Source organism: Phaethon aethereus (genome assembly GCF_964289735.1).
Source record: "Phaethon aethereus genome assembly, chromosome: 5".
Classification (NCBI taxonomy): Eukaryota; Metazoa; Chordata; class Aves; order Phaethontiformes; family Phaethontidae; genus Phaethon; species Phaethon aethereus.
Genome location: NC_138579.1, coordinates 46,854,806 through 46,882,551, shown reverse-complemented (window position 1 = coordinate 46,882,551; position 27,746 = coordinate 46,854,806). Strand labels below are relative to the sequence as shown.

The window sequence follows — 27,746 nt, the reverse complement described above, 5'->3', positions numbered from 1 at the left end:
CACGGAAACTGAAATGGTTGCAGCATTTCCTAGCTGCTGTTACTCAAACAGAAATATTCTGGCTATTGTTTGCATGTCAACTGTTATGGGTGATCTGCAAGCAGTGACTAATCAAATAATCTGCAAACACATCTCCTTCTGGTGGCCTGAAGGGAAGTTATTGCTGACTCCCAGGGCCGGACAACCCCTCTGCTGTGTTTCAGATAGAGGTTGACCTGAGATGAATCAACACAGTTCAGTTTTCTGCAGTATTAAACAAGTCCAGTTATTTGGGCATGCCTATGTTCAGGGATAAGCAGTGGAAGCACAAACCAAGCTGTTCTGATCTGACATGAGGACAAACAGAAAAATCTGGTATATTCTGTAGCCACTTGGGGAGTGAGAGCAGAGATGGATGCATGAGTGGAGAGCTAAATGAGTAAGGATGTTGACATGGGGTTTGATGAGAACAAGAGCTGAGAGAAAAGGGAAGTGCTGAACGTGGTTGCTTAAAAAGTAGTTGGAAAAGCAGATTCTGGATGGAGGAATTGCTATTTAGTGAGCAAACTCAAATGATCAGCTGCTGTTGTAGTGAAAGCCCTGGAATAATCTGTCAAACTAATGGCACGTTGAGTCACTCGGAGCTTCTCAGCATGTCGAAAAGAATCCTAGAAAGACTTGAGGCTTGACACAGAACCCAGTCACCCATGGGTGAAAAAGTTTAAGCTCTAGAAGCCCAGCTTGCGACTGATGGCTGCATCAGTCACTCATACTTACTGCTAGTAAGCACAATGGTCACAGGGATCTGAAATCTACTGGGGAGTCAGTGAGACCTGTTGCCTGTGTCCTAAAATATTTGTTTCATTGGATGCTGACAGCCTTTAAGATAGTTTTAAGTATACAGTAAAATAAAAAGTAATTTGAGAGCTGGCTTAATATTCATAACAGCTTTATTTAGTTGAATGACTTTGAAATCTCTCTTAGTCCACAAAGCTTCTGAAGAAGTGTAGTAGGCCAGAGGACTGGCATGAGAAGGGGTGCTGAACCTGATTTTTGAAAACACTGTTAGGCTCCGAATTCCATCTCTTCATTTCCTTTCTTACACATGGAAAGGCTTTAGTGCAAGTTTTCTAAGAGACTTATTAAAAGTTGTACACCTATTCCAGAGATTTTGGTGTGTCTCTTGGCTGGAATGAGTACTTTAATAGCCTACTAACGAACACTCATTGCAGTTATTTCTGTGAAGCGACTAATGTACATCTGTCTTTTTTTTTTTTTAGTGGTCACAGGAGCTACTGATGGGATTGGAAAAGCCTATGCAGAAGAGGTAAGAATTCTTATCACTTGGAAGTATATCTCAGTCCTTGGCAAAATGTCATGCTCTCTCAACTCTGTCAAGCAGCAGGTCCTATCTCCTCACCTTATCTTAACATAGGTACCAGTGGAGAAAGAGGTCTCCTGCCTTGCCTTCCTCTGGTGACCAGCCAAAAGTTGTGTCCCTCTCTGTTAGTTTCCTTTATGTGTGAATTATTTTTTCAGTCTTTACCTTATTCTTCAGTTTGTAACAACTAAAAAAGTTAAAAATAAAATTATTTTAACTTTCTCAACCCTTCTATTTCCTTTTGGTATTTCCAGGCACTGACTAAATAGCATTTCTAGCTGCCTGCAGTATACTCCAATTATTCCCTACAGTTCATGAAGTCTCTGAAGCTGGATTTTACTGCTATCTCTTTCACTGTACTTTTGCTTTTGATGGCTATATGGTCTCCAAATATGGTACTAGAATGTATTGCTTAAGACAGAAAGTGCCTGTTAGTATGGGGCAATTTAGCCTATAAGCTCAGGGAACATCATGACAAATAGTGCTGACTACAACAATTTATAGCAAAAATAACTTTCAGCTCCATCATCAGTATCAAAGTGAGCCTGTCTGTACTCATTTTTGTGTTCTCTGAAACACCAGCATGACTTTGTGTGAGGAGATCAGCTGTAAGATTCCCTTTTTCTTGACTCTTTTGTTCTGAGGAGCCCATAGGGAAAGTAGCATTCTTCTTCCTGGCTATTCCTTGTCCTTCAGATTTCCCTTCATCCCTGTGTGCCCTGCCACCTGCACCCCCAGCCCTCTGATTCCTTTCTAATTTGAAGAAAGTATCACCTTGTCCTATTGGGTCAAGAAAGGAGAGTTGGCTGCAAAAGGAGTTAAGCCTGGTGCCGACAGCACCTGATTCTGGTGTAGAGCTGACAGCACATACATGCCAAATATCCCAGCTACATGGCACTGAAGCAAATGATGCAACACTTAAGTTTAACTGCTTAGAGCAAGTGGAAGGAGGTCACTCTGCCCAGGGCATTGCGCTGTCAGGAGGAAGTCCTCTGGTGTGGGAGACACTTCCTGAACATCACGGGAGGTTAGTTTCAGGACGTTAGGTTATTGGGTGAATGAAACTACAGCTTGCTTTATGTTCTGCTGGTGTCTCTAAGAACCAGGCTGCCTTCAAACGCAAGTGTGTGCTGCTGGCAGACCCCTGTATTCGAACCCCCGTTAGGAAAGGTGATCACAAGTACGAGATCCTGCTGGGAAACAATGACTGTTTAAGCTTCTTTGCTATAGTTGCTGTAGCACAGAACACCCCAAAAGTACTCCAAAGGGTACAAATAGTCATTCTTGGGCTATAGAACCAAACACATTTTTTTGTGAGCTGTATTTATTAGTGTTACTTATTTATTTAGAATAAAACACAAATCTACCCTTTGACAGTTTAGGTGGATGAAGAATACTTGATGAAGTCAAGTGTGGATGCAGAATAAAATGTGCAATACCTGAAAAAACTTCTCAATCTTTCAATTATGTCTGGAGATGTCTTCATAATACTGCCAGCAGAGGCTTGACTTTCTACTAGAAATTCCCTTCAGGTTACTGTAAATGCCACTGGCATACAGCTGCTTGGGCACTGATGTCTGTGATTATAATCATGCAGATTACTTCCTTCTCCTTGGAGGATTTTTTGAGAAATAGAATGGTGTGGTGAGAATCCCCTCATTGAAAGTTTGACATGGTCACCACAAAGCGATGGAAGAATGTCATGAGTTTGTGGATTCTCTGTTTATACTCTAGTTTGTTGGTTACTGTCTTTCTTCAAGCAAAGAGCCATTTCTACAATTTTCACTCTTGCACTGTTAAGGTCTTTATTCTTTGCTCAGCACTGATATCCTTTTCATCACTAGACCACCCCTTCACGAAAGGTAGTGCCATGGTAAATGTAAGTTTTCTTCTCCATCTGGGTAATGCTTGCCCAGTCTTTGATTCTAAAGCAACACATTTTTTCCCCCTTTTTTTGAAAGGATATGGTCAGAAGTTGCTATTTGCTCCTGACTTGCTGTCTGCTGTTCGCTTTTGCAAATCATGAGTTTAAATTTAATGTTAGATGTATTTGTATGCTAGTGATAAATTAGAGGTTGTGATCCCATTGTATACTCTGCAGTATTCTGCTATGCACGTCTGCTTAGTATTGCTTTTTTAGATCCTCTTGCTATACCTACTCTAACAAGAGCTTTAACTCTACTTTGGTGGGCTTTTAATGACATTCATGTCCATCCTGGAGAGAAAGGGCTTTCACAGCAGCTGTGTTTTGCTACCAAAGTGGAAAATGTGTTACTTGCTGACATGGCCTTTAAGGAAACCTAAACACCTACATCCACCAACTCTGTTAGAATGGCAGCTCTTGCTTGCATCAACCCTTAGGCTACAAGAGCACCTTGCCAATGTTTACTACTCTGTGTGAGTTTTTATGATTAGTTTTAAGGTCTTCTCATTCAGCCTTTTTATGACCCTAGGGACATTGGCCAAAGATCTAAGTATAACGGCAGGTTATCTACAAAGCAAGTGGGTCTTCCTTGTTTCTTATATTAAAATGTAATTAGTTATTGGGATCTTGGAGGATCATTATTGCCCTTTGAACTATTGTGGTTCAACTCGGCCTCTGCCAGTGAGGTCAGAGTGCTCACCAGAAACTGATCTGGTTGTATCAGACTCAAACTGAACTTGCTGTTGAGCACTGTATTTTTTTCCAAGTTTGATAACGTCTCTTAGTGGTATTCATTTCTAGTTACAGGCTGTTTCCTTTGCCATTTTATGATCTCTGCAGTCAGAGATCTCCTCTTGCAAATGGGTTTCCGTTTCCAGATTTCAGATGCGCTTCTCAGAGTGCGTCCTTTTAGTGTGAACATAGCAGCACTTTCTCTCAAGCTCGTTCTTGTGGTGGAAGTTCTCTAAATGTGCTGAGGTTCCACTAACTGGGTGCATTGGCATGGCTTTACTTCCTCGGCTTTAAGACAAGTACAGCTAGATACTTTTCCATAAAGCCTAGGTATCGACTTAAGCGATCAGAGAGCTCAGAGGTCATGACTGCTGAAAGCAAGCAGTCTGGAGTTTGCACCCATGAGGAATATCTCTGAGGCTTTTTTGGCCTGTGGGACCACAGCTGTTTTCAGACTCTGAGTCGATTACTGTCAGATTGTCCTCAGTGTCACAGGCTGAGATATTTTTGGGTAAAGTAGTTGCCTTCACTGCCTTGATCCTGTGGAATGAGAGAATGCTATGTTATTCCCTTCTTCCCCCTGCCTTCCAAGCATACTGATGGCTTTACAAGAAGTTTATTCCAGTGAGACAGGTGTTTATCTGGAGATGGATGTGTTCATCCCTTTTAGACAATCTTCCTCATAACACCAGCCCATTTCCTTGATCAGAAAGCTTAAGTTATCCATAGCCTGAACTTGGCAGCGGCTTGTTAGCGGTTCCTAGTATGAGTGTCTTTGGTTTCATCACACCTCACGCTATGCTCATGAGATACCTACTATGAGATTTCTTCTGCTTAGAGATCACACATGGGAGCGAAGTACAGAGTTCACTGACCAATTCTGTTATACTTCTCTCTGGAAGAAGCTTTCTTGGTTTGCATACTTTGCTAGAAAGGTAGATGAGATTAAGTCACTTTAGGTTGTTACTATACTATGCCCTGGTGATGTTTCTGGGGTTTTTTTGTGTGTGTGTTTTTTTTTTTTTTAAGATTTCCTTTAAGACCCATTCTCATTCTCATCTGCTTCATAAGGCAGTGAAGGAGTTTTATTGGAGCAAGGAGAACTTACCTGTTTTTATATGTAGGTGTTAAGTGTCTCAAAGGCAGTGTCACTATGAACTGTGGGTATATTGTTATTACTTTTCACTGGAACAGGGACTTATAGTTGTTACAAACATTGTTTTCATTGCAGAGTAATTCAGATATGTAGCTGTCTTTCTGTAGACGCTTTTAAATAGAGTTGTTAGTTCAAACTGATTTGATGACCAGGATATGCTCCGGTCAAAGCTTAAGTTACACACGTAGCTTCCCTAAAAGAACTGCATGAGTAAATGAACCTTCGTACCTATGATTAATACAAAGTAAGAGTAGAGCCTGACTAAAGGAAGGAAGGATTGAGTGCTGGAGTAATTTTGCAACACGTGTGTTCAAGTGACCATGGGATATCTTATCTTGGCATGTTAAAATTAATTATGGGTAATAACTTACAACACCTCTGGAAGTCAGAGCAAAGAAAATTCTGTAAAATATCTGCTGTTTTTTTCTATTTTATAACTGTGACTTTACACCTGTATTGGATGACTGAGAATAAATTTGGTGTGAAGGGAATCAAGTAAAAAGTAGCATGGAAGTGTTGGTGCTCGTTTTCCCCTTCATGTCTCTATTTAAAATTGTAATTTTTTCAAACTTGCTGGTCATACGTTGTTGTGATGTTTGACAAATTATGCAATTCCTTTAATTAGGATACTAACTTGGAGGTGATTTATGACTGTTCTTATCTCTTCTGTTTTGTTGCAGTTAGCAAAACATGGAATGAAGGTGGCTCTGATCAGTAGATCAAAAGAAAAACTGGACCAGGTTGCTAGTGAAATAAGTGAGTTGAAAACTTTTTCCCTAAACTTCACAGGCATGCTTACAAATAAATGCAATTGCACATGATTTTCATACATGCTAATATATACAGCTCTGATTTTGAAAAAGGTGTGCTCTTGTGCACAGTGCAAATGTTACACATATAAGTGGTAAAGGCCTTGCAGAGTAATTTCACAGGTGTTCATACATATTTAACTTCTGAGATCAATAGGGTTTAATTCTGGAATAACTACTTCTAAAACTGTTAGTCTTCCATAAGAACAGCTTACCAGGTCAGACCAAAATACCACCTATCCTCATGGCAGCTGTCTAAAATAATCATAAGGCAAACCCCATTTAGCCATTACTTTATCTGAATACTCCCTCAACTTGAAGCGAGTTTGATTTCATGTGCTTCAGCCATCAGGGTGGTTTCTTTGTAACTCAAAGTTGTTGAAAACATGTTCCTTATGTTACTCACTGTATTACCAACTATACAAATGTGTTGTGGGTAGCTTCCTTCTCCTCCCTCTCTTTTGTTTTCTTTGGATAAACTACTCAAAGATCAGATGAGAGAGCTGTAAGCTCTTTTGTGGTGATGAGTGTGCATAGTCATAGGAATATAGGGAATGAGTTAATGTGTTTAAGAACCTGTATTAGGGATTGTTTCTTCAGTAAGTGTGTAGAAAATGGCTGTCATGCAAAAAATAAAGGAGAAACCGGAAGTATTCCAATCACAAATGTAAAATGGATATTTGCGTGAGATCGGTTAGGAGAAAGCTTCCTCAAGTCTCATGCTGACACATGATTTCCTAATCGGAGCAAAGTATAACCATAACACACAAGAATTCCTCTTGTAATCTATATCTCTTCTATTAAGGCAGATTTCATGTAAGGTTATTTGTTTATGCAGAGTATGTCAAGATAAGGTGAGAAATGTAGCCTTGTGTATAGAGGTTTTTGATAAGCAGGAGTGGGAGTTGTGTACTATAAAGCAAGTTTCTCAGCATAACTATGTTGGGTAAAGAAACCTTTAAGTTTCTATTTCTGTGTTACTCTCCCTTGTCTTGCTTAGACTTCCCTAAAATGGTTTGTGTACATAATGCAGATAATTTTAAAAGCTGCTCTCTTTCAAAGGTCATAAATGTATTATTTTGGCTTGAATTTGTTAAAACTTTTAATAATTTTGTTAGTGGCACCACTTTGCCGTAAAGCATAATCTGTAAGTCAAGCCTCAGCAAACTGCCCTATATTAAATTTTAAGGGGCTGCTTAGTGAATGTAAAGATCGCTGAAAGACTCAAGGACTTAAACTTGCTTAATAGTAACTGTTTTACTAGTTTACTGAAAGACAGAGGGCATGCAATTCTGTTGATGTAAATGCCACTGTCTCTGATTTTTAGTGTCCAGCGTAAAATGGTGTATGAAACTGTTTTCTAGACAGAAAAGTCTTTCTTTCTGTGTGTATCTTCAGGTGGTAGACAGCATTCCTTCTTAGGGGAAAGATGGCATCAAGTCCTATCTCCTGGTTTGGAAGCGATTGGCATTGTTGATTAGTATCCTGCATTTAAGGATGTCACTGCAGTGTCCGGACATGCCTGCAATGCTTGAGTCAGTACAGTCACAGTGTAAATGCAACAGACTAGGTGTCACCGCTCGGGTCACTTGTGCCAATACTGAAGCTTACTGCAAATACACAAAGAAGTTGCAATAAGGTGGTCTCTTTGGTGGTTCGCTGCAGGATGGTAGTTTGCCACGTATGTGGGTGTATGCAGTCATGTTGCTTGCAATGCTGTATAACATTGTCTTGCTAAGTAGAAGTGTAACTGATAGAAGTATCTGCAACTATCTTGTTCTGGAATCAAACGCTTAAGTATGAAGCGACAAGCTTCTTGAAAGTGGTCATAACCCTTTCTGTAGCAGTCTGGAAATCTCTTCCTCCTTGGGAATTAAGCATGATGCTGACAAGACAGATAAATCTACGGCTTTGAGCTTTTGGCACTTACATGATAGCTGCTGGGGGAGTTCTTCTGATTAAAAAGCTAGGTACATGTACCTGCGTAGAGCAGCCTGTAATACATAATTGCTGTTAGGCCTCACCCAAACATTTTTCTGCTTTTTTTCCTAAACCATTCTGAAATGAGATGACTCACGTTGGGTTTTCAGAACATTTCTTTTGACAACACTGAGCTACTGAAATGTATACCTCGTTCATTGTGGCATGTGCTGAAGGATTAGGATAGTCTGCATAATCAAGGAATTACGAGTTGCACTTTCGGATCCTGCTAGGTTTTAGCTGGACAGGATTTTCTTGTATTCAGGCTCGTGTGGTCTCTGCAGTCTGTTCAGATGTCATATGTGAGGTGGGTGACTTTTTCAGAGCTAAGGCTGTAACTACTTGGGTTTCCCTTGCAGGCTTCTAAGGTGGCTTTAAACTTCTTTATGGTGGTCCCACAATTGTTCTTCAAATTGAGGTGAGCTTGCTCCACTTGAGTAACGACCCTTAACTACTTTAAGGAAGAATGGCTGTTTAACCAATTCCAGTTCTTTGAATTGTGTGAGCCACGCATGTTTTCTGTTCCTTCCTCATTTTCACTGGTGGGAGTGTTGCTCATCCTAGTGAATAGATAGATGCCCTCTACCTCAAGTAACAAGAGGGCTTTTGAGGATCAGGTATGTTTATTCTGTTTCAGATCACAGAATCACAGAATGGTAGGGGTTGGAAGGGACCTCTGAAGATCATCTGGTCCAACCCCCTTGCCAAGGCAGGATCACCTAGGGCAAGTTGCACAGGAACACGTCCAGTCAGGTTTTGAAGGTCTCCAGAGAAGGAGGCTCCACAACCTCTCTGGGCAGCCTGTTCCAGTGCTCCGTCACCCTCACAGTAAAGAAGTTTTTCCTCATGTTGAGGTGGAACTTCCTGTGCTGCAGTTGAATTCTTTCTTGTGCGCTTAGGATATACTTGGATTAGGAGTGATACCTATATACAAAAGTTGCATAACCACCATTGTAAGGGAAGTACTGATATGTTTTTCTGAATGTTAAATGCCAGCTGACCTGGATCCGATATTTTTGTGTGTATATGCACATTAAACTGTCTGTACTGATGTTACAGGAAAGCCAGATGTTCTGAACTTGCAGCTCAGTTTGAGCAATGAAAATTAGTGGATTAATTACAAGTAGTTAAAGACTTTAGAAGACTTTCCAGTGTGTCTTCAAACATGTTATAAACCTGATTTTTTTTTTTCCCCCAGTATACTTAGGTGTTGTAGGATTTGCCATGAAAGGGAAATTATGCTTTGTGTTCCCTAAGAAATAGAGTATAGGCCACAGACTGAGGAAGAAAATAATCTGAATTTCCTCTTCAGTGGTCATGGACCACCTTTGCATGGAATGACATAGGTTTGATCTTTCAAACACTGGGTACTAGGGTTACTGTACAAAATGCCTGGCCTAGTTTACTTCATTCTACATTACTGTTCCAGCACCTTTTTAAAGTGTCTCTTTGCATTACTTTGTTAAATACTTTCAAAGGTTCAGGGAGGATCAGAAAGAAAACTTCTCTGTGAATGCCATGTAACGGGGCTGTTCCCTGATTTGCTGTATTTAATAACGAGTATGGTCCAAGATATCTCAGGTGCTCTGTGCCAGCAGTTGGTTCACAAGCCATGCACTTGCAAGCAGAAAAGCTCCAGTTACTGCCGTGCTGCCGATAGGTATGTTCTGAGCAGACTTGAAGAACTTTGCTGTAGAAACTCATTACCTAGGGGCTGCAATATGAAGAATGTAGCAAAAACCAGTCAAGCAGAGAAAACACTTTAAAGAGAGCTTGCCTATAGTGAAATTGTCAAAAGAAGAATGTGGTATTGGGGTACATTATTAGCTGGTGGCTTCACAGGACAGGTAGTGGAGTTGTGCATGTGCTGCGGGAGCCAAGAAAAAACAGTCGTAGCCAAGTAGTGTTCCTACTAGCATAAGTGTCTCCTTACTTGTAGGTAAGTGCATATAAATGCAACACAGAAGATTTTGAGTTTATCATCAGTTACTATATAATTCAAAACTTTTTTTAAAGTAAATTCTCATTTGCTGCTTTCAAGTTCATCGTTGTTAGTATTACATACACCCAGGTGATAATATTAGCTCCTAAGAAATTGTTTGGACTGATAAAAATCAAATTTTTTTCCAGTGTCTTCTCACAAATTATCATTTAACTGGAATACATTGTCTTTTAAGCCTTTAATACTGTTAAGAACTAGTATCCAAAACTTCAATTTGATTCTGCTACATGTCTGTCTTTTAAGAAAATACAGGGTTTTGCAATTAAAATCTGTGTAGCTGACTACTTACTTCCAATAATCTTCCTGAGCTCAGTGTGTAGTGTTCCTGAAGCTGCTTGGTTGTGGTAGTAGTTTCATCTTAAGCTACTTTCTAGCCCTAAGATTTCAGGTACGTCGTAAACACGACAGCTATGGGTTTAGACTTGGGTTCTATCGTGTTCTCCCTACTCCGGCATGATGTGCGAGTAAAAGAAAGGAATGGGACGTGGGACCAAACCCAGAGATGTTCTTTCTCCATTTCCTAGGCAGGTGAGTCTTACAGCTGTCTTTTGCTTTCTTGGTAACAAGACAGCGGGGATCATTCCGAAGCAGACCTGATGCTGACCACTGTGCTTGTGCCTCAGCTGTTACCGTGAGCTACTGCTACAGATGGCCAGTGTCCCCCTGGCAAATCTGTCCCCTGCGGATGCTCAGCCGCAGCTACCTTGGAGCACTTTGCCCCTTAACCTCTGCCCTGTCGTTTGCATTTCCTCCCCCCTGCACCCCGGTACATCCTCCTCGCATCTTGGAGTTGGCAGGTAAGAATGTTTGCATTTAATGGAGGAGGTTGAAGTGCAGACAAACTCTGTGAGGAAGGGGACATCGTCTTCTTACTGTACTTGTACAGAAATGACAAGGTTCGCTTTCCTGAGCTTAACTTGAAGACTAACTGAATCTGGCAGTTATTTTGACCTTTTGTGATATATTTCAAGGTAAATTAATGTGTTTGCAGCCTTCCATCATCTGAACCAGGTTCAGCTTGACATACTTGAAAACCCCCTATATTTCTTGGACTTGACAAAATGGCTTTAAATATTTTGGACTTGTTTTGATGCACTGAAGTAACCTTTCTCATAAAGCTGTAACGTAAGGGTCTTTGATTCAAAATGAACTCTTGGTTTTCATCTCTGAAGAAAGTTTCCCTTGGATGAAGTGAAGAGAGTTCCCATCGTTTTGCCGTGAGTGGTGACAGTCACTTACTAAAGGAGCAGTTGTCAGATACTGTAGAGAGCTGATGGAGGATTCAAGCCAAATTATTTTTTATTAATTTGTCAATAAATGAAATAGATGAACCCAAATACAGTCAACAGAGCATGTAAAAGACATAGAGTAATTGGGAAAGGGGCTTATTTTTAAATGGCGCTTTTTTTTCTTTAAGAAGCATTCTGCTTCTGTGGTTTGGATTTTTTTCCTCCCTTAGTCCCTCTTTTATCATCTTCTCTTGTGAAATCTTGCCCCAATTAATTTGAAGAAACTGAGCAGAATGCTTTGAGAGAAACACTTGACAGACGTCCTGCAAGCTACAGGATGCAGTCCTAGGACTACTTCACTCTCCTAAAGAGTTTTGAGGCAGCAACAAGGTAGGATGAGCCACGGGTAGAATGTTCTGCAGGTCACTAGTGATGTCCTTGCAAAAGGACTTTGCATGTCGGCTGTCAGCATACAGAGTAACAGACCACATTGTCATAGTTGCTTTTAAGGATGAAAACCAGTTAAAGAAAGATGAGCAGTCGGTGTCATGGGTTACACATAGGAGTAAGCGATCTGGCAAGTTCTAGCAGACAGTGCTTTTTCACATCTGGCAAGACTGAATTAGCCTCTTCCAGAAAGAAGGATTGGAAGAATGCTTGCTATGAACCTCACTGCCGGAGTGCTTCTGTGCAGTATTTGTTGTGTTGATAGTTTGTAAATCCATAAAGTCCAAGGGAAGAAATGTGTAAAGGTTATGTAAATATGAATTAGGTGCTTTGGGTTTCCTTTTCTGAATATAAGCTACAGCAGAGGTACTCTCTTCCACACCTCAGATACTCTGTATATTGTGTCTATAGGTTCAGGACTAACTCTGGGACTTAATGGTGCCTTGAGTCTTAATATTTTACATGCTAGGTAATTGGATCACTGGGGCAGATGACTTAGTACTTTTGAAACCTGGACTGAAGAACCAGGAACCTGTCATCCTGCAGACGTTCAGGGTCACTGCTGCTTCTACCTGGCAGTAGTTGGGTGGGGAATAGGTTGCATTTTCTCTAATGCAGAGACACTTAATGCCAGTCTCTGCTAACAACCTATTTGTAACATAAGCTTTTGTGGATGCCAAAAACAAGAGCCCTTGTGCTAGCCTCTGGGCCATTAAACACCTTCGTGTTAACACAAAAGTTGCAATATATTGCTTATCACTTGCAGTGTAAAATAAACCGAATATTACATGAAAAACTTGTTTTGGATTGTTTTTTCACTGAGTGAAAGTCTGTTTTGCAAATCTGGTTTAAGGCAATTGGTGGAAGCTCTGTTGCTGAGAGACTTAAAATTAGGCCTTTTAAGAGGTTGTACAAAGAATGGTCTCTCTGGCACAAGGAAAGGACTGGATAATGCAAACAGTGCTGTTGTCCTTCTACAACTTTGTTTTATGAATGTATATGTTAGTCTCTTGTGACTTTTTTAGCAGGATGAGTTCTGTTATACCAAGCCCTTTTTACCTGTCAAAGCTATAAAAATCCCTGATAGACTTCTCTGCTGAGGAAATGGTGATAATTGCTTTTTTTTTTCCCCCCCAGAAATATGTTGTGTTGTGAAAAATAATTAATGCTAGTTAGTAGCTCTTCATAGAGAAAAAAACTCAGTTGATTTGCTGTTCACAACAAATTCTGTAGAAAAAAATTTTCCATGACTATGAAAAATAAACAATTTAAAAAATGGTGGAACTAATGGATACATGTATGCTTGCTGTGTAATTCGCTAAGCATGTGCAGTGCTTCCAGTGCTGGGTACTATACTACTTTGTGCATTAGATGTGGACTAATTAATGTATTTTCCCTTACAAATAACACTTTGGAGAACTCTGAAAACTGTACTTTCAAGTGTCTGTCTCTTGACTACAGTAAACACTTTCCTGTGGATGCTGAATGCAGATGAAGCTATGAGGGACATAAATAATGCTGAATTAAGGTAGAAGTTTGTTTCACTTCTTAAATTTGTTTTAATTCATGTAGAGTGACTGACTTCAAGGTCCTGAAAGTGACTTGAGAGTAAGGGCACAATTTTTTTGTTAATCCATACTATGATACCTTTCGCTTTTAATTCTTCTTACTAAGTACTTCTGGTCATTCTGGAATTCATTCTGTTGAACTTAAATCTGGAGGGGGAAAAAAAGGTATTTAAATCATTACTGTTCTAATAATTACAGGGCTGCAGGGTTCAGACTTTTATTTGCAAAAAGTGACATACATATCGTGTACACGTTGTCACATCAGGCACTCATAATGACATTAAGGAAAACTAAATGATACAGGAAGTATTGCAAATGGTCCATATGCCCTCCCTAAAATGAGTTACTAAATTAAAAATGGCTTTCTTCATGCTGTGTAAAAAGCAGTACCACCAATGAATATCAAAAAAAAGCCCTGGAGGGGGTTGAAAATGGTGTCAGGGGAAGGGGAGTTTGAGATGCTGCCTGTCACATGCACCTCACGTTGCGCTTGCCTTTGAAACAGCTTGGGATTGCGTCCTAACAAACTCTTCGTGCAGCTCCGGCCATAGCAGACACTTTGAGGTAGTGATGAGGAAAACCACGCGAGGGCAAAACGATGCTCTCCTCGGCGAGCGGGACCCCTGCCCCGCACCAGGACGGCGGCATGCGCGGCGCGTGGCGGTCGCTCGTGCCTAGCCCCGCGGCGGCGTGCTGGAGTTGGGGTGTGCGTGGTGAGCGTCAGAGCTGTGCTGGCCTTGCTGCCTGAAATAACGTCGGCGTTTGGAAACATTGCGATGACTTGACTGTGCAGCCCCCCTGGCTGCCAAGCCTCTGCAGCTGTTTTTACAGGCTGCTTGATTCTGTGTTTTTCGTTAGCTTTGTAATTAGGACAAGCTCGATTTAGGAACACTTACAATGTTGAGCATAATATTTGGGTGAATGGGCATATTGATTGATCCTGTGTGTTGCTAAAAATGTTTTTCTGACTTGGTAAGTGTATCTTAGAAGCTGTAGTATGTGTTGACGTAATGGGAGCCAGAGGAGCAAATGGAGCCAAGTATTAGTAAAGCGTGTTTTCTTCCTATGTTTTGTAGTAACAGTACCACTTATACACATTAGAAACTTAAATGTCCCCAGCGGCTGAAGGGTTTGTGAATTTGGCTTTAGAGATCCATCTTCTACTTTGTTGTCTTTGAAAGCTGAGAAGTGAAGAGTTGACTTGTGTATGTGCGTGCATATTGAAACTTAAATCTGTTTAACAAAATTGTAACATTTTAAGTGAGGTCTGGCATTTTTACCCATTCTATAGTTCTATGTGATTAGATTTTTAAAATATTCACTACTTTTAAGGAAGCTATATATCTATAAAATTACATGTGCAACTGGTGCAGTATGTAAGGAATTCCCTGGCAGTGTTGCATGTGTAGCTGAACGAAAGGAATCTGAACCTATTTGTCAAAGCCCAGATAGAACTCAATCTGGCCATGGTCGTAAGGGACAATCAAAAAAGTTTCTACAAATATATTAAGAACAAAAAGAGAGCCAAGAAGAATCTCCATCCCTTATTGGATGGGGGGGGGGGGAGCATTGTCACCAAGGATGAGAAAAAGGCTGAGGTACTTAATGACTTCTTTGCCTCAGTCTTCAATAGTCAGACCAGTTATCCTCAGGGTATTCAGCCCCCTGAGCTGGAAGACAGGGATGGAGAGCAGAATAAACTCCCCATAATCCAGGAGGAAGCAGTTAAGGACCTGCTAAGCCACCTGGACACTCACAGGTCTATGGGGCCTGAGGGGATCCACCCAGAAGTGCTGAGAGTGCTGGTGGAGGAGCTTGCCAAGCCATTCTCCATCATTTATCAGCAGTCATGGTTAACAGGGAAGGTCCCAGGTGACTGGAGGCTTGCCAATGTGACGAACATCTACAAGAAAGGCCGGAAGGAGGATCTGGGGATCTACAGGGCTGTCAGCCTGACCTTGGTATGGGGGGGAGTTATGGAGAGGTTCATCTGGAGGGCGCTCACAGGGCATGTGCAGGCCAAGCAAGGGACAACTACTGGATGAGGGAAAGGCTGTGGATGTGTCTACCTGGACTTCAGTAAAGCCTTTGACGCTGTCTCCCACAGCATTTTGCTGGAGAAACTGGCGGCTCATGGCTTAGACGGGTGTACTCTTCCCTGGATGGCCCAGCCCTGAGAGTTGTGGTGAATGGAGTTAAATCCAGTTGGCGGCCGGTCACAAGCGGTGTTCCCCAGGGCTCGGTTTTGCTGCTGGTCTTGTTTAATATCTTTATTGATGATGTGGATGAGGGGATTGAGTGCTCCATCAGTAAGTTTGCAGATGACACCAAGTTGGGTGGGAGTGTTGATCTGCTCGAGGGCAGGGAGGACTCTGCAGAGGGATCTGGACAGGCTGGATCAATGGACTGAGGTCATTTGTATGAGGTTGAACAAGGCCAAGTGCCGGGTCCTGCACTTGGGTCACAACAACCCCATGCAACGCTACAGGCTTGGGGAGGAGTGGCTGGAGAGCTGCCCGGTGGAAAAGGACCTGGGGGTGCTGGTTGACAGCTGGCTGAACATGAGCCAGCAGTGTGCCCAGGTGACCAAGAAGGCCAACAGCCTCCTGGCCTGTATCAGGAATCGTGTGGCCAGCAGGAGTAGGAAAGTGATTGTGCCCCTTTACTTGGCACTGGTGAGGCCACACCTCGAATCCTGTGTTCAGTTTTGGGCCCCTCACTACAAGAAGGACGTTGAGGTGCTTGAGTGTGTCCAGAGAAGGGCAACGAAGCTGGTGAGGAGTCTGGAGAACAAGTCTTATGAGGAACAGCTGAGGGAACTGGGGTTGTTTAGTCTGGAGAAGAGGAGGCTGAGGAGAGACCTTATTGCTCTCTACAACTACCTGAAAGGGGGTTGTCATGAGATGGGTGTTGGTCTCTTCTCCCAAGTAACTAGCGATAGGATGAGAGGAAATGGCCTCAAGTTGTGCCAGGGGAGGTTTAGACTGTATGTTAGGAAAAATTTATTTACGGAGAGAGTGGTCAAGCCTTGGAGCAGGCTGCCCCTAGGCAGGAGGTGGTGGAGTCACCATCAGTGGTAGTGTTCAAAAAACGTGTGGACGTGGCACTTGGAGACATGGTTTAGTGGGCATGGTGGTGTTGGGTTGATGGTAGGACTTGATGATCTTAAAGGTCTTTTCCAACCTTAGTGATTCTGTGATTCTGTTAATGCTTGGCCAAATGTGCATATGCACATGTTCTTAAAAATGTGTTGAAACATAGCAAGTTCTGTTAAATTGTAGGTAGGCATCATCTTATGCTATGCAGAAACTGAGAAGAGTATAGCATGCCTACCTGGAGACTTCTGTGTGCACCTGGTTTGCAAAAGAGCTTTCTTTTAGCTACAACTTACTTCAATTTTTGTTATTCCTTAGGTTACAAATACTCTGCTTCAGAGTTTTATAAAAATGTCTATAACTTACATATTGTAGTAAAAATCCTACTGTATCTGTTGCTGCACATCTGCTCCCCTTCTGAACACTTGCGTTCTATTGCATGGGGTCTCTGCTGTGCAGCATCCTTCTGGATGAGGGTTCAGCACTGACCCTCCCTTATCTTCTGTGCTGCTCTCTCCAGGTCTTGGTCTCTCTCATTTCCTCTTTCACAGCAGTGAGAAGCATGATCCATCATTTGGGACAAGGACCAATACAGCTACACAAGTGGGAACTCTCATCCCGTCAGAAAGCCTAGTCTTCTAGGTATTCAGTTTGTCTGTGGACTTAGTAATTGAAACGTAAGTAAAATGCATGTAGTGAGAGTCCAGAGATTTTGCTCTAGGTCGCCTCTTCTCCATTGGTTGCCTGTGCTACTGGGATCTGATTCCTGAAGAATATTTCTAGTTCTCCAGGGTTTCTGCTCTTTTTACTCATAAGTGTCCATACGCTCCTCTGGTAATTCTGTATTTCACTGTGGCTGATATGGGGGGCAGGGAGGAAGGAGGAGATTTGCATCTCATTTTACACATCTTTCTCAATATCTTGGACTTTACTGAGTAACTTAGAACTGTGATTAACAGCTGTTCTCTATTCTCCTGGAAGGCAGAGCTCATTCCTTGCATTCTTAAGTCCCTACAAAACAATCAAGAAAAGCTAGCTCTTGTTATACCCAGCTGATTTTAACATGCTTCTGTATTGTGAATAATATCAGTGTGTAATAACAATCTACTATCACCAGTCTGAAAGTATGTGGTCCTTCTGGAAAACAGATTCTATCCATACATGACACTCAGTATGCTACTTCTGTGAACTCTGAAAGTCCCAAATTGGATACGTTCCCAAAATGGATGGCTCTCCTTTAAAAAAACCCAAAGACTTTGTAGAGCTCTCTGCAGCCACTTCTATAGTCTTAAATTCTTCATCTCTGCCCTGCATAGATGCAGCACTAAAAAGCAGGAGGTTTTCATGTTTTGCTTTCATCTCTCAGCATCTTACCCTTTATTGAAGGGTTACAAGCTGTCTTTCTGGAGACTGTGTACTGGATTAGGGTGAGTTTAGCCACTGCAGTGATACTGGAAAGGTGACATCTTTATTTGTGAACGTCGTTGAATCTCCTTACTTAAATTTTTCCCCTCCTGTATCATGAAGAATGGAGAGCTATTTTTCTACTGCTTCACTTGCATCTCTGGCCATCCTGAAGCTAAAGACCAAGTGAGACTTACTTTTTTTGTTTGTTTGGGGTTTTTTTTGTTTGTTTGTTTTTGCAAGCAGTTGCTTTATACCATGTCACTGCGATGGCAATATTTATATGAGGCTTTGAATGTAAAGTGATGAGATTGCTTCAGTTCAACCAAGAGGTCTTTAATGTACTTCCCCTGAGCTTGAAGTAACTGTTCCCAGTAGCTGCTCACAGTGTGGGCTGTGTATCCTAACCTCTCCGTTGCAAAGTTGACTGGATTTGTTTCACCATACTTGGTGCAAATTCAAGCTGCTGTAGCTAACTGCTTTGAAACAGGTGGTGCAAGTACTACTGTTATTAGGGATGGTGATTATCTGGTTTTACTGTTTCCCAGCAAGACTTTGTACCACAGACCCCTTCAACACTGACACTGCTTCTGTCAGGTAAACTGAGCTGCTTCTCCTGACCATCAGCCTAATGTCTGTCCGCTTCTGCACCTAAGTAAATGAGGTTACTCTGCAGGGGGAATCTTTTTTCAAGTGCAGTTTATCTGTGTCTGAAAACTTCACTTCCTTAGCATTTTCTTAGCCTGTCAACCACAATTTCAATTTAGAGGGGCTGCTGCTTTGAACTATTTGCAAGCTTCCAAAAAAAAAAAAAAAAATTAGAAGACACCTCCTAGCCACTTCACAATTCTTTATTAGTCTTTATTTAGGATGTAGCTTACTGTAGTTTCTAACTTTCCACTTTTTTTTAATACCAGTGTGATCCTTTTTCTGGTGTTCTAGGTAATGTGGTGCTATTTTGCACCTGAATCTTCTTAGTAGCAAAGGTGTGCCCTAGTTTGCCTGATCATTTAGATTAGTGTTTTCCTTGTGTAGCAAGACACTGGATGCATTTCCTGTAAGTCAGACATCTCTCTGGCCTTCCGAGTTAATTAAGCTTTTGCTTCACCTAGTGAGGCTGTAACTAACCATCTTATAGATGAGAAAACAGGTAAGTGTTGTGTCTTTTTGGCTGCTTCTTGGGACAGTGCTGGTGTCCTTGCTGCCACCGAGTTGTCCTTTCTCTACCTTTCTGTCTTCAGTTCTCTGCTGCCTCAGTTGTGCCTGTTCCATGGCTGCCTGCTTGCTGAAGTGCATGGTTTCCAGCTCCATCAGTTTGTCTTCCTTGAGTATTACTTTCGCCGCCCCCCCTTAGTGCTGCGGCATCTTTCACTTATCTTGCTGCCTTCAAACTAACTTCATTTGACATCTGGAGGTAGTTTCCATCCAAAGGTAGAACTGGGCCTCTCCTCTGGGCCTTTTAGGCTTTATCTGCTCTTTGGCAGCCTTTGTTCTTGTATTTGTAAGTAAATGCTAACATCACATCTGTGTAAGAGTAGGTATTCTTTTTCTGTAAACTATTGATGACTTAAGTCATGTATGAATACGTGAGCATCGTTTTAATAAACATCCTGAACGTGACCATTTAGTTTCTGATTTTAAAATGTCAAACTGAGTCTCTAATAAAGTATGTTTGCAAGCACTTCCATGAACGTTAGACAACGTCTGTATAAAAATTAAAAACAAGAGTTCGGGAAGATTAGTGAGATCTGGACACATGATATAATGCAATAATTTTCAAAGCGTGAGTGTGTTTGAAAGCTTATCATAGTGGAGATCCCTTAGAAAGAAGGTGGGGGATAGACATGGCTTTTGTTTTTGCTGTCTCCATTCTACCTTCCTTGTGCTTGTGAAATTCAATATGGTAAGATTTGTAAAAGCTGAAGGGGGCAGGTTCAAATTCTGGAAAACCTAGAAGATGCATAGGGGAAGTGTGACATGCACAGGAAACTGAAAAGAGGGACATGAAAAAAGGTAAATATTAACATCTTAATGCCCTCTGGCTCAAAATTGAGAAGTAATGAAATTAAGTTACCTCTTCAATGTAAGCAACCAAATGTCAGTGCAGTATCAACCAATGCATAGTAACAGGAATGGGGAAGAAAAATTATTGTTATGAGGTATGAGGAAGAGGAGATCGCAGTTCAAAAACCTAATATCAGACGGAGCAATCGGAATAGATCCAGGCATAACAATTTGAAATTTGGTCAGTTCTGCTCTTGGCAGGTTCTGAAGCAAAAAACATGGTGGCAGTGAGGTGGTGTGGGTGCTGACTATGTGTAAGGTTTTATAGTGACTGGGCAAAAAGATGTAGGAAGAATTGGCTGAAGACCATCAGGGTAGGCATGTAGCTCAGGATGTTTCTGAACAAGAAACTGTTGGAGCTTGGGGTAGTAAACTGAGGAAACATTACTGTGTACTTTCCTTATTCTTTATACCATTTTTCTTTATCTGCTACAGAATACCAAATACTTCCATAGGTGGGCCTCTGGACAGACCTGAAATGACTGCTTAAATGTCTTTATGCTTAATTTGAACAGTGGCACCTTAACCATGTTTGAGACACTATTTGGAGTCCTCTTTCTGAGAATACCAAAGGTAGTGTTTTCTTCAAGGGATTATCCATAAAAGCATTTGTATTTGTGATGGTGTGTATATGAAGGATGTGGTCAACTAGCCAATTTGTTTCCAGACCATCTCATCCTGTACTGTCCGGGAATGCGTAGCATGGGAACACTCCTCAGGAGGTCAGTTCTTTACCACCTGTGCAAAAAGTGGCACTTTTTTCAGTTATATTATGTTCCCCTCTTAATATATATTTTTTTTTTATACTGCCTTTGCTTGCATGACAACTATTTTTCTACAGGTATTGGCCTAGGAGATGCCTATGCCTCTGTGGTTCGAATGTGTTCTTGGTTTGCTGTCTGGATGTTTGAAAGAGTCCATCCCAGTATCTTCTACAAAAGTTCACATTTGTAGATGATACAACATTTGTCTTGTACAACATTTGTACCATCCTGCTCTATCACCATTAGGACGATTGGTTTGTTCAGCCTTCCCACAGCTGTGAAGATGTTTTGTCGAGGCTTTGTTTATGGTAAACAACTATTTCTCAAATGATGGTGTGGTTGCAGATGATTATGTCTGCTTTCATTAGATTGCTAGGATACTGTTGTGCATAGCTGGTCTCTTGCTAAGTTACCAGAAGTCTTGGCTAAGGTCATACGAGTCCTGTAAATTAGCTGGACATGTGCAAGTTTAGGTTAAAACTTATTTGTAGGGTCAATACTGATCTCACCTGAGATTTTTAGTAAATGAGATGATTAAAACACTGGTGTCTTAGCGTTGAAAAATGTGAAGGAGGTCTGCTGAACTTCCTTTCCCATCCTTCAGACCTATGAGTATAGGTGATGACTGACTGCTGCAGAACTATTGATAACGTGGTGGTGTAATATTCTGTCCCCACAACTATTAATAATGTAGTGGTGTAATATTCAGTCCCTTGCTAAGAAGCATTTGAAGTACTGTTTCCAAAGACAAAACATCAGATTCACCTGTCGTATTATCAGGAATGCTAGACATGTTGGCAGATAATATCAGCTCTTTCTGTAGTTGCTGACTGTAAAAACAGGTTTGATACCCTTCTTTTGTTCCCTGTGGCTCCCAAGTACCACATAGTCTTCAAGCTGAAAGCTCCTTTAAGGAGTTGCAGGGTTTCTCGAACAGCAAAAGCCCAGTCACTGCTCGATATCCTGGCTTAGGACACAGCCTGCCTGCTTCTTTCTCTATTACACTACATCTCAGAGTCTTTTTGGCAGATAAAACAAGGACGTGAGCTACTCTCTTCTAGCCCATCTGTTTAAGAACATCTTAATCCTCCTTAAAATCAAGGAAATTCCCTTTTCCATTGTTCATACAGAGCAGAGCACACCTGTTCTCCTCTGTACCTTGTGCTCTGACTACTAGGATGAGCTTACGCAGAAGTGGCTTAATGCTGTTGGCATTGTCGTTTGACACGGAACCATTTTATCAGGTGTACCGACTAGTCTTTTCTGTGAAGTAGTGGATCATCCCACCTGTCGCAGGTTCTGGGGCAGAGCGTGGGGTAGGCAGAAGTTACAGGACACCTGGACCGAACGCTGGCGTGAAATGGGGAGGGAGGGTTTCGTGCAAGACAGCCTCACGTTTGCAGTGAGCAACCGCACAAAGACTGTGTCCTCTGGCCGTACCAGCAGGCAGTCTTTGACTTTTCATATGTTTTTATACACTGTACTACCCACCCTCATCTGCAAAGGGTGCTGGGTGCCTTTGTAGGTGTATTGCTTAACTACCTTAAATGTAATGGCTCTTTGGTAATTTCCTAAAGACTTGAAGAAGGGTCTTATATGAACAGTGGTGTGAGGACTCTTTTTTTTCTATTTACAGTATGACTTTCAAATTTCTTTTTTCCTTTCCTCATCCTCTCAGTATCCCTGTAGTGATTTCAAAAGGCTTTGAAGATAGGTCAGTAACAATCCTAATGAAGAGCGTTTAGTGTAAAAGGGCCAATACCAACTGAGCAAATTTGTGTGGGTGGTATTTGGGCCCTTTAAACAACTCATGCTTCATGAGGCATCTGAGTGGCAGTGAAGACAGATGCAGATCCCGCAAACGAGTTTAAAATGGCATTTGTGTAGAAGCGTGCAGCTTGGGCTTTGCCCACCCAGTCCACTTGCACATATTAGGTGTGCCTCAAACGCTGCCTTTAATTCAGTGTCCTGTAAGAACTCGAACGTGTGTGCTAAATATTAGAACAGCTGTGTTCAAAAATAGATTGTTCCGACCCCCCCCTCCCCCCCCAACATTGAACTTGATTTTCTTCTGACGCGATCACAAGACTGCTGCTGCAGTAGGGACTTAATGCTATTTACGTTGTCATTTGACATAGCAACATCTCTCAGGGGATTTTTAAACAATGCAGCTGTTCAGGAGAGATGAAGAGGTTGAGGGTGGGGGGAGGGAAAAGGAGGAGAAATAATTTCATCTGCCATTAGGGATATTGTCGGGGGGGGAGGGGAGGCAGCCAGCAAACTAGTGAGTTCAGTAGATTCATGATTCTCCATGAATGGACAGCAGGATCATGGGAGTCGCGGCTTTCCCTTGAATGGGAAGGAGCATCATGGGAATCTGGCTGCTTCTAATCTTTTTGTGAATGATTCTTTTTCCTTTAACATGGCACTGCTTTTATGAATGGCTCTGGGGGCAAATCTTTCTCAAGCTGTATGCAGGTTCCCTAAGGAATGTGAGGATGGGAGTCAGGTGCAGCAAAACGCAGAGATGCTGCGACGTTAAGCTACTGTTCTGCTCTTTTGAAGTCTGAGAGGACATTGTACTGATTTTAATTTAGTGGGATTAATTTAGCTTGATGGAAGCAGAATTGTTTTTTATATGAAGTATTCTTAATACTTGATTTCTTTTTCTATTTCAAAATGTAGTTGGCCACGTGTATTTTTCCTGTTCTGTTAAAGATGAGGATGACAGCATGTCAGAACAGTTTTGGAATGATTAAACTTGAAGCTCTGCTCTTCTTGTTCACCCACATGTTCCCTGTTTGATTTGTGTTCAAAATACTAAATATTCAAAAAGTTTTATGGCACCAGAAGTGAGAATGGAAACGGAGGGCAATAAAGAATTGTTTTGCTTGATCTGAAGCAACTCGTTTAGCATTTGGCTTAAGCTGGTAAAAAGTGTTCTTGTCAAGTTGTACTTGAACGCTGTTGTGTACACGCGTCTTCAGATTTCTGCATTTTTTTGATTCTGTGCAAACCTGTATAATTTGTTTTCTTGCCATCTTCAGCGTCACTTACAAACAAAATGTGCTCAATCATTTGAGGATTTATGTTCTTACCAGAAGTAGCTTAATGTCACAAACTTCTTGTGCAAGTTACGTTAAAATTCAAGGATTCCTGTTGCAGAGGTGAAAATGCTAATGTCTAGTATTAGCTACTTAAAATAATGTTTTGTAACACCATAATAACTGATCTATTCTTAATATCTGAATGGTAATTCAAGTATCTCAAGCTTAATTTTAAAAACTTTTTTTTCCTAGGAGAGAAGTACAAAGTGGAAACAAAAATCATTGTGGCAGACTTTGGAGAGAGAGGAGATATTTACAGCAGAATCAAAGTGGCATTGGAAGGCCTGGAGATCGGTGTTTTAGGTTTGTATCTGATCTTTCAAAAATCTTTCATAGTGGTGTTTCGTCTTGACATGCCTGCTAACTTTTTCCCGTATTGAAGTTTATGGAAACCAATTCACAAAAGTTAATATTTGCCAGACTAAAACTATGTGGCTGCATGCTCAATATGTTATTTTAGCTTCCTGTTGATACCGTACGTGAGATGGCGCTTGCATGTGTGCCTACATTGTAGGAATTTGTGATGCTTATTGAATGTTTTCGATGTGTTATCCTATGATTGCTAAAGGCTCTTTAGCTTATGGCTGCGTGCACAGTGACTTCACCTGATGCCATCTTAGAACTGAAGCGAGCTCCAGATACTTAGATTCACCTTAGCAGTAGAGCCCTGTGGGAGAACGGTTAATTTTTAATTATAGAGCTGTTGAAATTTAATCATTACAATATAGCATCAAGTAACTGGCTCCCACTTCAGAAGTTTAAGTGTGCTCTGGTCATGTTGATAAGCTGCGTTTCTTTTGCTGGCAACAACATGATATGCTTGAGTAAGGTTTGTGATATTGCAGGAGTGTAGGTGGTGTGGTAGTCCTTGGAAAAAAACCAAGGTGATCTGTCCAGTTACTTTGTCGAATGTAGAACTGAGGTGATTTCAAGAAGGTGTTTATCACACGTTAGGAAGAGTTTAAACACAACAGCAGTTTACCTGGGTCTTTTCTGAACGGTGGTGTAAAGAGAATTTATTATCAGTTTTCTGCTTCTTTCCTTAGAAGCACATATACCTGTGCATATCCTGTATTTCTGTGGTTATTCAATAAGGGGATGAGAACCTGTGACGGTTAAACATAAGGCATGAAATTTTATAAAGTCACATAGCTGAGATATCTACTGGTATATGTCATCTGATAAAGTACTTCTTGCTACAAAATTCATTTTACTAACCTGAAGTGCAGTAATTGGAGCTAGAACTGTTTTTTTAAACAGTGTATTTCAAAATAAGTGTTACACACATGTTGAAATACTATGTGAACTTTGTTGCTAATAGGTGAATCTTGTCATATGACGTCTGCAAATAATGCCCAAGAAAATTGTGTATATAAAAGCTCAATTAAAAAATAACATTAAAGGATAAAGCCCAGAATGTTCCCTACTACCTCTGACAAATTTGAGTACATGCAATTCATGACATCCAGTATTTAATTGCTATAAAAATTCAAATCCATTGGAGTAACTACAACTGTCCACAATGTGTTTGGTGGAAAGGGTAGTTGTGCCAAAGCTGTGGATGCCTTGTTTCTCATTTCTGAAGGAAATAAGTTCCAAAGAAACTTTGAAGATTAAAATTAATGTCTGTACTAATCTGTCCTGTCAAAATCAACTCAGGGACTGTAAGGCTTGTAAGCTGCTTGTCACGTAGCAATTGCTGCAGAATAGTGTATCCCTTAAATGTCTCAAAACACCAGCAAACCTTTTTAGTGTGGGAGGTACATGTCCACACTAGAATAGTTTTTATTGTTTCTTAGGCTGCGATAAGGTTATGGTGATGCATGAAACCATGAAAATCTGACTCTTTATGGCTTTGCTGAAAGTGGGCACTAAAGCAGCATTTGTGTCTCAAATTTTGTGTAAGCTTATTACAGGAAAACAAGCATGTTCCTCAAACAGAGCCTGGTTCTTGCTTTTATTTGTGAGAGCACCTTGACTAAAACCATGGTAAAACCAGCAACTAAATGCTCTAGAGTTCTGTTTTCTCTAGCTGAGTTCCTCTGCTTTTTTTCTTGCAGCCATTGCCAGTGCAGGTTTACAGAAATCTCTTTCCTAAATAATCACTAGCAGTTTTAGTAGATCTCACGCTTGGGCTCATCAGATTATATGATATGTAGGTTTTTTTCTTTTCTCCAGATATAGCTGTATTAATAGAAACCACTTGCCACTACAATTTTTCAACACGGATGATGGCTACTCCAGAAAGACCATATCTTAATTTTTTTATGGCATTTAATTTCATGTTTTAGTACCTTATATTTTAAATTCTGTAGCATTTGTTGCAATCCGGAATATAGCTTTTGCAGATCTGCATTTTTCATGTTTGTGTGGGGGGATACACAGGTTTAAATGAGAACAGCCATAAGGGATGAATTCGTAGGTTTCAGTGTATTTTCTTCTTTCAGGTGTCATCTGGAACGGTAAGTAGGAGAAGCGCTGGTAGCAGAGCATAGTTGCCAGTGATCGATGTTGATTATTTCTTTCGCCTTATACTTAGAGACACGGGAGTCTCCACATAACACTGTTGAAGATTGAGCTTCTGATTGTGTAGTTGCACAGCGTCTAACTAAAGTACTTACAGATTGAAGTCCTTGTAAACTTCTTATTTGGAAGCTTCTTCTCACCCACATACGAAGGCTAAAAGAGTTTGCATAATGTTTTGCTGTGTGTTCAAAACAGCGTCTGTCAGTGACTTCGAACATGTGCTAGCTACAGCAATATGTTAAACAAGCAGAGGTGGGAAATCTTTCTTTTGCTGTTCTTAAATCGCTGTGATTCTCAGAAGGAGTTTGAGCTGGACAGTATCTGACCCTATTGTTATCCAGATTTCTCTAGGTAAAATATGCCTGTACAAACTGAAAATGCAATTTTTTTTTTTGCTTATTCTGTTCCAAACTGCAGCAAAATTATGACCTGGTAGAAAATGATTGCTGAAAGTGCAAGGGTACATATCTGGGACCCAGTCTGCAGTAAGGGGTGTGAATTTTGTGCGACTGTCGCTGTAGCATGAATCATATACATATTCTAAATTTGGAGAGAATAATCAAGGTTAGTCCCAAAACCCTGCCACAGTTCATAGCCAAATCCTTTCCAGAGAGATGGACTGAAAAATAGTTTATTTTAGCATGAAAAAAAGAAAAAATTTGGCTCACTCTGGCAATAGCAGGGTTGGACCTTCTTCCTTTCAAAACTTTTCTTTCTAAATACAGCAAATGTCTGCTCGGAATTTGCCAACTCCCTGTTCTCAATTCCTGTATTTTTTTAAAGGTTAGCTAAAAGTTAAGAATTTGAAATGCACAACATGAGTAATGAACTGAGGGTTTCCATAAATACACAAAGATCTGGACTGGGGCTGTTGTTTGAGGGAATCTCTGAATGAAGCTTGTGCACTTTGCCAGAATCTCTGCTGCGTGTTTCCTGTATATCCTGCATCAAGTCTCTTTTTAGATTGGATGTTAAAATGACAGCTTTTGGCACAGGTGTAGGGGCTATTTAAAAAAAAAAAAAGGCATTGGTGCCTTTTGATGGTGTTTCTTACCCCTGTGTAGGCTCCTGCCCTGGAGGTGCACAGTCGGGCACATAGCATTCGGGACTCTCTGGGGTGTAAGACACTATATGAATGTAAAATGTTGCCACAGCAACCCAGTGTCACACGATTCACTTGCGTAAGATGAACAACAGATACTTAGGAAACGGAGATCCCATTTACTTGCTTTTTTTTTTTTTTGTCTCCATGTCAATATGCTTTGTGAAGTTTGAGGCAACCGAGGCTGCAGAGCCCTTTTCTAAGGGTATTAGAGGTTTTCCCCTACTTGTGTTGGGATTTGAGAAGGGGTATTGGCTTTGCACCTGAGAATAAAACCTTGCCAGTCTGAAGCATAGAAAAAAAGAGGTTTAATTAGTACATTCTCTTGGTTAATTTTAAATGCTGCCAACGGGGAAAGATTTTGCAGAGGCTGCTCGGTGCAGGGAGCTCACCCCGACCCACTGCGAGGCCTCCCTCCCCGGGCCCGCTCCCCGGGCCCGCTCCCCGGGCCCGCTCCCCGGGCCCGCTCCCCGGGCC

At 41.2% G+C, this 27,746-nt stretch overlaps 1 protein-coding gene across 1 annotated transcript in view; it reads left to right on the top strand.

Moving 5' to 3' along the window:
- The window catches only part of HSD17B12 (hydroxysteroid 17-beta dehydrogenase 12), a gene marked incomplete at both ends in the record, with an annotated part of 94,608 nt that overhangs the window by 34,075 nt on the left and 32,787 nt on the right, over positions 1–27,746 (top strand). Inside the window, 3 exon segments of the mRNA XM_082000176.1 lie at positions 1,260–1,306; positions 5,853–5,928; positions 23,834–23,944. Coding sequence (XP_081856302.1) covers positions 1,260–1,306; positions 5,853–5,928; positions 23,834–23,944 — 234 coding nt within the window.